A 12,745-nucleotide genomic window follows, 5' to 3' on the forward strand; every position below is an offset into this window, starting at 1 on the left:
GAAATTAAGTCAGAGATTATTAGAAATGATCTGGGAGAAATACCATCTGGCTTGTTATATTGTCAGGGCACTTTGAGAATAAGGACAGCTTTAAAGAGATTTTGGTGGTAGCATCTGCTGTTTGTAGAACGCAAAGGAGAGGGGGTCAGATGAAGATGCTAAATCTTGGTGTCTTAGTATGATAATCATTATCATACTAATGGAGGAACAAATATAACAAGGAGGAACAAATTTGGAGATAATTATGTGTTTGGCTTTCTGAAATGCACTTTGAAATAGTGTCAGCATTTTCTGGCATTTATTTGGTTGAAACTATGGAAAGTGATGAGATTGCCCAAGGAATAGAGAGGGAAGGAAAGAGGGCAAAAGCCAGAATCATACAGGTTACGTAGAGACTAAGAAGAACCAGAGACGGAAACAGGAAGGAATAGTTGGAGTAGTGGGAGACAGATCAGGAGAATGTATTAAATTAGTCAAGAGAAGAAAGTGCCTAAGGAAAAATAAGTTATTGATATTGTTAAGTGGGCATAGATACTGAGGATGATAGAAGTTATAAAAGATGATTGGCAGAGAAAGACAACTATCATATGATCTCCCTGATATGAGGAAGTGGAGATGCAACGTGAGGGGTTTGGGGGGTAGGAAAAGAATAAATGAAACAAGATGGGATCAGGAAGGAGACAAACCATAAGTGACTCTTAATCTCACAAAACAAACTGAGGATTGCGGTGGGGTGGGGGCTAGGGAGAGGGTGGTGGGGTTATGGACATTGGGGAGGGTATGTGATATGGTGAGTGCTGTGAAGTGTGTAAACCTGGCAATTCACAGACCTGTACCCCTGGGGATAAAAATACATTATATGTTTATAAAAAAAAATTTAATAAAGTAAAAAAAAAAGAGATGATTGGATTTGGTGGCTCAATAGATGACCTGTTAAATACAAGAAGTCAATTGTGAGTGATTGGCAAAGATAGCAGAATCACCCTGCATTTACAAGTGGGTCACAGTTGACTTTCTAAGGGCAGTTGGTAGTTTAGAGCCTCCTTCTTAGTTTTTTCTAGGGGCCAGAGTGGGATTTATGCGGAGTGCCTTAGTTGCATATTAACCAGATTCCCTGGTTTACCACAATTACTATTTTCTTTTCTACTTTGTGGTAAAAAAGCTGGAGAGGTAGCTAGAGGGCTGTTGTTTCTCAGTTTCCCTCGTTTTTTTCAGAGTTTTCAAATTGCATATAATAGAATTGATGATTGGTTTTGTTTTTTTCTACACATGTAGGTGAGCCTGGGTTTTTAACAGTGATTATGATAAGTTGATGTTCTGAAGTCCTTTGGCCTTTTGAGGATCAGATTGGTCTTTAGAGTATGTTTGATGCCTTACTCAAAAAAAAAAAAGGTAACCCTATGTTGGGTTCCCAATGTTACTTTTCAGATCTATAAGCCTCTGTAAATCCAAAAGTCTAGGAACTATTTGACTTTCTCTGTCTGGCTTATTTTACTTGTGTAATACCTTCCAGGTCCATCCATGTTGTTGCAAATGACAAGATCTCATCTTCTTTTTATGGCTAATATTTCATTGTCTGTATATGCTATATCTTCTGTATCCATTCCTTTATTGATGGACATTTGAGTTGCTTCCATATCTTGGCTATTGCAAATGATGCTGCAATAAACATAGGGGTGCATATATCTTTTTGAATTAGTGTTTTTGTTTCCTTTGGTAAATACCCAGTAGTGGAATTACTGGATCATGTGGTATTTCTGCTTTACTTTTGTGAAGAACCTTCATATTGTCTTCCATAATTACTATATTAATTTACATTCCCACCAACAGTGGATGAGGGTTCCTTTTTCAATGTATCTTTGCCAACATTTATTATCTCTTTTGATTTTTTAGCCTTTCTTACAGGTGTAAGGCGATATCTCATTGTGGTATTGATTTGCATTTTCCTGATGATTGGTGATATTGAGGAACTTTTCATGTATCTGTTGGTCATTTGTATGTCTTCCTTGGAAAACTGTTTATTCAGTTCCTCTGCTTTTTAATCAGATATTTGTATTTTTGGTGTTGATTCGTATCAGTTCTTTATAAATTACTTGTATTACTCCTTATCAGATACATCATTTGCAGATATCTTCTTTCATTCAGCAGGTTGCCCTTTTGTTCTGTTGATGGTTTTCTTCACTGTCCAAAAAGGTTTTTGTTTTGATATAGTCCCAATGCTGTATTTTGGCTTTTGTTTCACTTGCCTTAGGAGACTTACCATATGATTTCAATTGTATGTGGAATCTAAAAAAACAAATAAATGAATAAACAAAGTGGAATCAGACCTATAAATATAGAGAACAAACTGATTATTGCCAGAGGGGATTCACAACATGGGTGAAGGGGAATAGGAGATTCAGTCTTTGAGTTATGGAATGAATAAGTCACAGGGATATAAGGTACAGCATAGGGAATGATATGGATTTTTCTTTAGACAGGTTGATGTAAACACTGTAAAGGATAGGGTAATGGGTTAGTACTTTATAATATGATTTGTATATACCAATAGAGATGCTTTTGGTTGTTATTCAGAGTATCATAGTGACTAATTTATATATGTAAACTTAGAAGGGAATAAGGCATTATTTTGAGTCAGAATTATATAAAAAATACAAAATTATTACAAAATTAAAAATTATAAAATATTCTATCTCATTGAAAGCCTATCACTTTTTTGAACATACCTCAGTGGCTTTTCTTACAAAATTATTTCAGTCTTTTTTAAAAGATTTTTATTTATTTATTTGATAGAGAGAGATCACAAGTAGGCAGAGAGGCAGACAGAGAGAGAGGGGGAAGCAGGCTCCCTGCCGAGCAGAGAGCCCGATGTGGGGCTCGATCCCAGGACCCTGAGATCATGACCTGAGCTGAAGGCAGAGGCTTAAACCACTGAGCCACCCAGGCGCCCCCAAAATTATTTCAGTCTTAAGTTTGGGTGCCAGATTATTCTTTACTAGTTAAGCTATACTAGTTAAGCTATATTCTATTCTAGACTATGTGGGAAATAATTCAGGCTTGCGTCCAGCCATGTTGGAGACCATTGGAATGTGAATAAAACTTGTTTTTTCTGGGGGTACCTGGGTGGCTCAGTTGGTTAAGTGTGTGCCTTTGGCTCAGATTGTGATCCCAGGATCCTGGGATTGAGCATTGGTCAGTGGGGAGTCTCCTTCTCCCTCTGCACCTACCCCCTCCTTGTGTTCTCTCTCTCTCTCAAATAAATAAATAAAACCTTAAAAGAAACTTGATTTTTTGCTGTAAACTATACCAATGTATAATATTTTTTATTCTTTTGGATAATTTTTCTGTTTGTGGAGCATAGATCTTTTCAGTATGGATTCTGACCAGTGTAGTAGATTACAGACTTACTCTTTTTACTTAAATTTAAGTAATCTTTTATATGCTTTTAAAGTTAGACTGGATCCTTTAAAAATCAAATCTAATATGATTATGACAAGCATATATCTTAGGTTTTCTGGGGGGTGATATAAAGGTTTAGATGTTCTGTGTGGTAGTCTGACAGTCTTATAGTTGGCTTTGAAAACATAGTTGCAGAACTAGAATAAGCCTCTAAAATAGCCAGTAGGTAAAAGAACATAAAAAGAGCTGTAAGTAGTAATCTGAAGAATTAAGTCACTCTGAGGAATTTTTTTTATCTACTCAGGATTTGTATTAAAACTATATTTTATGTCATTGTTTCCTATTTCAGTTTTCAACTTGACCAACAATGTGGATTTGGACAACACCAAAAAGAAAATGGAGATGTACCAGAAGGAAAATAAAGATGTCATTCAGAAAAATAAGTTAAAGCTGGTTGGTTGCTAAGTATTTTCTTCTTTTGTATTAGAAATGAATGCTTCCATATGATCCCTGAAAAGCTATCTTCCTCTAAAATGAATTAAATTTACAAAGAATTTAGCTGAAATCCAGATCAGAAATACTGTATATGTATATAGGCACATAGATAGGAGGCACACTGTAGGCATAACAATTTTGATGGCATTATTAAAATATATTCTCTAAAGGAAGAACTGTGTGTATGCAGAGATTTGTCTTAACTTAAACAATTTAGCTGTTATTTCTTTAATACTTGCCTTTCTAGTTTTGGAGGAAAGCAGAAGTACTTATTTTTGAGGTACTTTATCAGGAATTTATGATTGTTAATCAAAATGATAAAGTCGTATCTGGATCACATAGCTTGTGTTTTCATTTTGTGTTTAGAAGTACTTTCTCCTTATAGTCTTACAAGTGTTATCATTTAGATACTTTCCTGCCTTAAAGCTCTCAAGGAATTGACACTACATTCTCCTTCCATTTATATCCAGTGACTTTCTTAGAAAGTTGTCTCATTTCTGAGAGGATCAATGTGCCATAAAATGACTTTCTTTGCCCAGTAGCCTTCTGTGGGTACATTAGAAAATACGTTCAAAGTAGATAATAGGTAACTTGTTGCACTAGCCCCACTTAACTCATTAATAGAAGGATATTCCTTTCACGTGAATACTTTTTTCATTTAGCATTTTAAGCTTGGAAATACTAAGAATTGCTGTGAAAGAATAATCTAATTTCAGGTAGCTATTTATTTTAAGGCAGAAATTTCTAATTATCTGAAAACTATAGGTTTTTGAATAAAACAAATACTATATTTCAATGGGAATATTTGAGCTGCTTTTATTCATTTTATTCTATTAATTATAATACCTAGCTATGTTTTAACTAAGTGATTTGGTTAGTAACTCATTAACATTTATTAACTGATCATTCTATGCAGAATGTTATACCTACTAGTGATACTGACCCAGGTATTTGGTATTGGCGCAAACATACAGACATAGGACCACATTTTTTAAGACAGTGCTAGTTGACCTATATCAGTAACTGTGGTATCACTGAATAGAGCTTAGCTCACTTGTGGCCCATGAAGCATGGACTAACTTACATGGCTGGTGTCTAAGATAAGATAGCAACTTGCTTTTCATGTCTCTGTGAATGTTGAAGTCTCACTGTTCTAAAAACTTCAAAGTTGTATCAAAGAAGAAAAAAAAGTCTTTTGCATGATTAGTTATATAAAGCGATTCATTTTTGATATAGAAAAACTATACTGACATTTCTGCTAAGGAGATCTTGTTTCATGGAGGCAGTACCTATCATCAGTCATTGTGAGCATGGAGAAACTGAATGTGATCTAATCTTGAAATAGAGTCTTAGTGAAGATTACCTTAATATTTAGTCTATTCTCCTTATTTATTAATTGAACTACAGTTGACACAAATTGTTACCATAGTTTCCAGTATACAATATAACGATTCAACAAGCATATACTATATGCTATTTTCATAACAAGTGTAGCTATCGTCTGTCACCATACAACACTATTATAATACCATTGACTGTATTCTCTATGCTGTACCTTTTATCTCTTAGTTTATTCATTCCATAACTGGAAACTTGTATCTTCTACTCCCCTTCACCCATTTTGCCTGTCACCCCACCCCTTGCCCCACTGGCAGCCACCAGTTTGTTCTCTGTGTTTATAGATCTGTTTCTGCTTTTTGTTTGTTTGTTTATTAATTTGTTTTGTTTTTTAGATTTCATATATAGGTGAAATCATGATATTTGTCTTTCTTTGACTTCTGACTTATTTCACTTAGTATAATACCGTCTAGGTCCATCTGTGTTGTTGCAAATCACAAGATCTTATCCTTTCTTTGTGGCTGAGTAATATCCCTCTGTGTGTGTATGTATGTGTGGGGGTATGTGTGTAGGTAAACTACATCTTTTTTATCCATTCAACCTTAAGTGGACACTTGGGTTGCCTATTTAGAGTAGCCATATCTGGGCTGCAATAAATGCTGCAAATTCTAATGCTGCAATAAATATAGGGGTGCATATATCTTTTTGAATTATTGTTTCATGTTATTTGGGTAAATATCCAGCAGTGGAATTACTGGACCATACGGTATTTCTATTTTTAATTTTTTGAGGAACTTCCATATCATTTTCCACAGTGGCTATTCCAGTTTACATTTCCACCAGTAGTGCACAAGAGTTCCTTTTTCTCCACATTCTGGAAAACACTTGTTACTTAAAATTATCTTAATTTTTATTTTCAGTTTTCTAGATTCTCATGAGCAGTAGAGATTGCTGTGTAGAATGTCTGTCAGTTTAGCAAAATAAAAAAAAATCAGTTCAATAAATTTGTTGAACATTTGCTAAGCGTATTATACAGAAAGATGAATAAGAAGCCAGGTAATTTCAATATAATATCATAAGCATGTGGAAAGTGCTGTTGCTTGTTATAATAGGAGTATAAGGAGGAATACCTAATCCATTCTGAGAGTATTGGGAAAGGCATTCCAGGTGAGATGATGCCTAAATGGGAGCCTTAAAGGACAAGTAGAACTTGACAAAGTGGAGAAGATGGGACAAGGGTGGAAATATGGATGCTGCACAAGGACATTCCAGGCAGAAAGAAATCATAAGCAAAGGCAAGAAGGCATGGGTAATCAGAGTTCTGAGAGGTTTTAGTAGCTTTATATTGCTGAAGTTCAGTAGAGAGAGAGTTGAAGTTGGAGAAGTAGAAAGGGCATAGGTCACATAAGGAAATTTATCATGAAAAGTAATTTTGGCTTACATAGTTAGACCAGTTAGAGAGAGAGAGAGAGTGTGTGTGTGTGTGTGTGTGTGTGTAGAGGGAAAGAGTAAAGTGGCAGGAGGGGCAGAGGAAGAGGGAGAGGGAGAATTCTAAGCACACTCCACCATGGGGCTTGATCCGGAAACCCTGAGATCATGACTGAAATCAAGAGTTGGACATTTAACTGACTGAGTTACACAGGTGTCCCACTTGTTTTTATGTTTTAATAGGTGAAGCTTTTCTTTAAATGAAAGCTTGCTTGGAATACTTTTGTTAAAGTGATAGTGGGAAGAGAGAAGCTGAATTTCTATCTGTTTAATCTCTTCTGTATTGTACCTTAGGCATCTTATCAGGGAGTTCCAAGATTACTTGGAGTAATGTTTTAAAACGTGTCTGTGGATGATTGTCACTGAAGGGTTTTAAACCAAGTGGTTATAAGGTATTGTCTGTGTTAGTATAAATGTAGTGGTTTGGTGGAGGCTGAATTTGAGAGAATCAAGCTTGAGTTTGGGAAACCAGTGGGAAGTTATTGCAGTCATGTTGGTGAATTTAAAGGTGACTTAGAGAAGAAATGGAGAGGTGAGAATAAATTGGAGAGATAGTTTGAGTTTAAAATAGCAAGTCCTACTGATGGAGTAGGAGTGGGAGGTGAAAGCAAGGGAGGTTGATTGGGTAAGGTAGTATCAGGAAGAACACACAAAGATCTTTAGTTTTCAACATGCTTCTGTTCTCTCAGTCCAGTACATTCTTCATTGTCCCCACAGTGTTTGATTTTTACTGATGGCTGTCCTTCCAGTTATTCATTCAGCTAGCTAGATAGCTAATCAATATTTATTGAGGCCTACTATGTCCAAGATGCTCACATATTCTATTTCAGTGAGAAAATTGAGGCTACCAGTGTCTCATTGTTAGAAATGGTAGACTGTTGGTCTGAATCTCATTTGGCCTGTTGGCAGTGTTTGGTGTAGTCTTCTCCTTTGATACAGAAACCCTGTACCTTAACTTCCATGGGACCACTTGATTTCCTCATCCTGCTGCTGTCACCTTCCCCTTTCATCTTCTTAAAGAGGCTTAGCTTTCCTTCCTGACTCTAAAACATAGTTCCTTTCAGGGCTTCTCTTTATGAATTACCCCTTTAAACTAATTACTCTCAAATGTTTCTGTAGCACATTGTTTTTCTCTTGAAAAACATATATTTCTCTTGGAAAACATTATACTATAATAGATATTTATTTCTTGATGTATTATAGGCACTTTTTTTTTTTTTTTTTTTTTTTTTTACATTTCACTGAAAAGTTTTTTTTTTTTTTTTAAAGATTTTATTTATTTATTTGACAGAGAGAAATTACAAGTACACTGAGAGGCAGGCAGAGAGAGAGAGAGAAGGAAGCAGGCTCCCTGCTGAGCAGAGAGCCCGATGCGGGACTCGATCCCAGGACCCTGAGATCATGACCTGAACCGAAGGCAGCGGTTTAACCCACTGAGCCACCCAGGCGCCCCACACTGAAAAGTTTTTATTGGCCTTTTGGATAGAAACGGGAATTTATTTGCCAGGAAGGATGATCCCATCATACTTCTGCTGGAACCAGCGCATGGCCTCCTCTTTGCTGATTCTGTGTTTGGCCCCAGTGCAGCCTGTCCTGCGCTTCTTGTCTGCGATGCTGAAACCTGGCCTACCCAGCACCACATAGAAGTCCAGGCCGTAGATCCCAATGCTTGGGTCATACTTGATACCCAGATCGATGTGCTCCTGGATCCCAAAGCCAAAGTTTCCAGTATCAGAGAAGTTATTTTTTCTTAACTCATACTCTCGAACCTTTAGACCTTTCTCCAGGATTTCTTCTGCCTTGGCCCCACGGACTGTGCAGTGGACAGCAATCTTTTCATTTCTCCTGATACCAAAGGATCTAACCGTGTATCTAGCTTTGGAGAACACGGGGGTCTGGCCTGTGAGCTGCTCCAGCACCTTGGCTGCCCGGGTCAGTCTGTCTCCACTCTCCCCCACGCAGATGTTGAGGCAGAGCTTGCGGATGCGAAGTTCCCGCATGGGGTTCTCCTTTTCACCTTGATCCTGCGCCATGGTGGAGAACAGGAAGAGAAAGTATTATAGGCACTTTTAATTCAGCATTCCAGAGCTGAATTTTTAAGTCTTTACCTGTTGTTTTTACTATTATGTTCTTCATCCAAGTATTCAAGCCATATATGGTCTATCTTCCTATACTGTTGATGGTCTCTCCTCATCATTTTTCAATTCTGGTTCCCCTTGCATTTCTATTATTATTACCTTATTTAGGTCTCTCATCATTTCTTGTCTAGGTTATTGAAATGTTTTTCTAACTGGTTTTCCTGTCTTCAGTCATGACCTGATTGATTTGTATACTTTACTGCATCTAGTTGTCTTTCTAAAGTTATCCCTCAAATTTCCTTAATGTTGTCCTGATTATCTTAGTACGGCTCTAGTTGCCTTAGTATGGCATTAGGACCCTCCATGATCTGCCCTCTGCTTGTCTTTTCAGTTTTACCTAGAACTTTTCCCCACCCCCATACTTCATGACTTGGCCATACCATGCATTCTGGCTTTATTCATGTCTTTGCACCTTTGTTTTCTCTGCCTGAATAGCTGTCCACTCTCCAATGGGGGCAAATACCTACTGTTTTTGAAGTCTTAGCTCAACCTCTTAGGTTTCCTAGGGCTGCTGTAACAAATTGCTAAAAACTGGATGACTTATAACAATAGGAATTTATTATTGTTCTAGAGTCTACAAGTCTGAAATTAAGGTGTCATCAAGGTCATTCTTTCTATAAATGCTCTAGGGAAGACTCCTTCCTTGCCTCTTCTAGTGCCTGGTGGTTGTCAGCAATCTTCAGTGCCTCTCTGATTTGTACCATTGTCTTCACATGAACTTCTCTTTTGTGTCTCTCTCCACGTTTCTAGTATGATCCCTTTTTAACTTGATTACAACTGCAAAGACCCTATTTCCAAATAAGGGCACATTTATATGTACGAGGAGTTAAGACTTCAACATGTGTTTTGGGGGGATACATTTAACCCACAATACTGTGTATGAAATCTTTTCTTTCTCTGTGTGTCCTTTATCACTGCAAGGAGAGTTTACCCTCTATCAATTCTGTTTTCACCGTTCTGTTTTACTATAAGACTTACTTTTTCTGCTCATATGTCTCCAGTCAAGTAGTTTACTTTTCCAACTTTCATATCTCAGCCCCTAACCTTTTACATTTATTCCTACTAATTATTCTGTATCAAGTTTGAATTCTCTTTTCTACTGAGTTAGAGTAGCAACCTTGCCAATATAATGGCAAGTTTGCTATGGAATGGAAAAGTTTGTAAAATTATAGGGAGAGATGCTAATAGGATGTAGCAACTGATTTAAGGGGAATGCGGATGGGGAGCAGAGAGGGAGTAAACAGAGATGAATTTATGGTTTTAAATGGAGTTGACTAAGATGTAGGTGTGTACTTAGTGGACATAAGGAATATAGGAGTATGATCAGCTTTGGGAGACCAGATGCTAAACTGAGTTTTGGATCTAGTAGTGAGTTTTAATTGTAGGTAAAACATCTTTTTGTTTGAGAACTTTGTTTATCTAATGTATGAATTGAAAAAAAATCTAATAGAGCGTTTTATATATTATTTATATAGAAATATATTTTTCTTTGAGGTCTTTGTTATTCATATATTCATGATGCTCAAACCTATTATGTTGTCTTCCTCCATTTTGTATTTTCTTGAGGTGCCATAATTTCTGTGTTCTGTCAAAAAAAAGAGCTTTAAAATAAAGCCATTTAGATTTTACTGTATTTTTCATTCATAAGAATTAAAACGCAAAGACTAGGTATATTAAATTGCTTTGAAGTATGACTTAGAGTTGGAATAAATTTCAGAGCCTGGAATTATTTAATATTCTGAGGAATTCCATAAAAGGAGAATAAGTAGAACTGTGGTTCATTCATATTAGCTTTGAATTTTGACTTTTTCAGTGCACAAATTTATATGCTTATCTTAAAAAATAACTTCAGTTTCTTACAACTTCCCTTAAATGCTATTTGAAACTCTAGCCTCATGAAGACTTACATTTCAGCTTAGGAAAAAGAAATTCAGTACAGTGATAAGTTTTCATTATCTGGAATGTTTTGGAAATTGTTTCTTATTAAATAAGTCTTTTTGATGGAGTGTTTCCATTAGTAGCTCTGTATATAGATTGTCTCTTTGTTGTATTCTTGGGTTTTTGGTTTTGTTTTTCTTGTTAAATCTTCTAAAATGAATGACTTGAGGGTGCCTGGGTGGATCAGTGGGTTAAGCCTCTGCCTTCAGCTCAGGTCATGATCCCAGGGTCCTGAGATTGAGCCCCACATTGGGCTCCCTGCTTAGCAGGAAGCCTGTTTCTCCCTCTCCCTCTCTTTTACTTGTGTTCCCTTTCTCTCTGTGTCTCTCTCTGTCAAACAAATAAGTAAAAATCTTTAAAAAAAATAATGGTAAGTGTCATTCTCTTTGACAGTACAATGTCCACATTAAATAAAATGAACTCTAGTTCCCTCAGAGTAGAGATACTGCTCTGTTAAACTGTAAGTGACTAGATGTTTTATGCTTCTAAAAAGGATAGTGTCAGAGTGTAGTTAGGATTGATTCTGGTTACTAAATTTATTCCATGTTGTATATAAATATTTCTGTTTTAGACTCGGGAACAGGAGGAATTGGAAGAAGCTTTAGAGGTAGAAAGACAGGAAAATGAACAAAGAAGACTGTTTATACAAAAAGAAGAACAACGACAGCAGATTCTAAAAAGGAAGAATAAGCAGGCTTTTTTAGATGAACTGGTATGTATTAATGCTAAGTGCATTCAGAGTTTATCTTTCCTATTTATTATGCTGGATAATGGCATTTAAGTGGCATTTCTACTGGTATATTCAAGGCTGATATATTCAGCTTCTGTTCCTTCATTAAAAAAAACATTTTGTCAATATCTGTTTTATTTTCAGATGAAAGAGCAATATAACTGATGTAAGACAGTATGCTATTAATAGGTTATTTATGTGTTTTTAAGGTTACTAACTGAAACTCATTGTTTTCAGAGCAATTTTCTCCTGATTAATACTGGCTTTCTTATAACTAGCTCATTTTCAAGTATTTTGGCTTCATGGTGAAATTTGTAGTGATTCTAGTTACTCTGTGAGAACTGTGTTTCATATTTTTGCATGAGCAAATGAAAATGCCATTTTCAAAGAAATGGCAGTGTTTTGTTAGTTGTGTTTCCCAATAGTTAGCTCCCGAAGTATTCACCATTGTTAGATAACAGCAGTAATAATAACTAAGGTTTATGAAGTGTGTCACAGATTCGACAATATATTACTTGATGCTTATAAGCTGGGGTGATACTGTTAAAATCACAGTAGAGGGGGACGCCTGGGTGGCTCAGTTGGTTGAGCGGCCGCCTTCGGTTCAGGTCATGATCTCAGCATCCTGGGATGGAGTCCCGCATCCGGCTCCTTGCTCAGCAGGGAGCCTGCTTCTCCCTCTGCTTCTGCCTGCCACTCTGTCTGCCTGTGCTCACTGACTCTGACAAATAAATAAATAAAATCTTCAAAAAAAAAAAAAATCAGAGTAGAAATGGTCCTCTCCAGAAAAGTCTATTTGCATTCTTCCCTTTCCTTGTCTGTCCATAATTAATTTCTATGTTGTGTTAACATACAACTTTAATTCTTTGGTCTAGTTGATATGGTGTATCTCTATGATGTACATGTGTATATTTTTCCATTCTTCTTTTGGCCAGAAGTTAGCTAACCAGGTATAAAAAGAGAAAGCAAGAATTAATATTAGAAGTAGGTGAAAAAGTAATGGAAAAGTAAGAGGGCATTAATGAGGCTTAGGTGGAAAATGCTTATCATAAACCCTTTCTACTTTGTATAAATGCAGTATAAATTGTTTTCTAAGAAGATAGTAGCATATAAAATAGAATGCGGTATTTTCCTTAGCAATTTCCATTAATTTTTCTTGAAACTATTAAGTGTCAGTTGTGGCTTTTAACAGTTGAAATGACACATGTTTCACATTTTT

The 12,745-nt window shown here is 36.3% G+C and overlaps 2 protein-coding genes across 2 annotated transcripts in view; one reads left to right on the top strand and one right to left on the bottom strand.

The window, feature by feature from the left end:
* The window catches only part of MNAT1 (MNAT1 component of CDK activating kinase), a 204,189-nt gene that overhangs the window by 67,808 nt on the left and 123,636 nt on the right, over nucleotides 1-12,745 (top strand). The window contains exons 4-5 of the mRNA XM_032344409.1: nucleotides 3,749-3,852; nucleotides 11,368-11,508. Coding sequence (XP_032200300.1) covers nucleotides 3,749-3,852; nucleotides 11,368-11,508 — 245 coding nt within the window. The remainder of the gene's footprint in view (nucleotides 1-3,748; nucleotides 3,853-11,367; nucleotides 11,509-12,745) is intronic.
* On the bottom strand, nucleotides 8,175-8,770 carry LOC116591480 (60S ribosomal protein L11-like). Its single transcript, XM_032344410.1, has one exon. It carries the CDS (start codon nucleotides 8,751-8,753, stop codon nucleotides 8,217-8,219), a length of 537 nt encoding a protein of 178 aa, XP_032200301.1. The 5' UTR covers nucleotides 8,754-8,770; the 3' UTR covers nucleotides 8,175-8,216.

The sequence above is a fragment of the Mustela erminea genome, chromosome 5, assembly GCF_009829155.1.
Source record: "Mustela erminea isolate mMusErm1 chromosome 5, mMusErm1.Pri, whole genome shotgun sequence".
Lineage (NCBI taxonomy): Eukaryota > Metazoa > Chordata > Mammalia > Carnivora > Mustelidae > Mustela > Mustela erminea.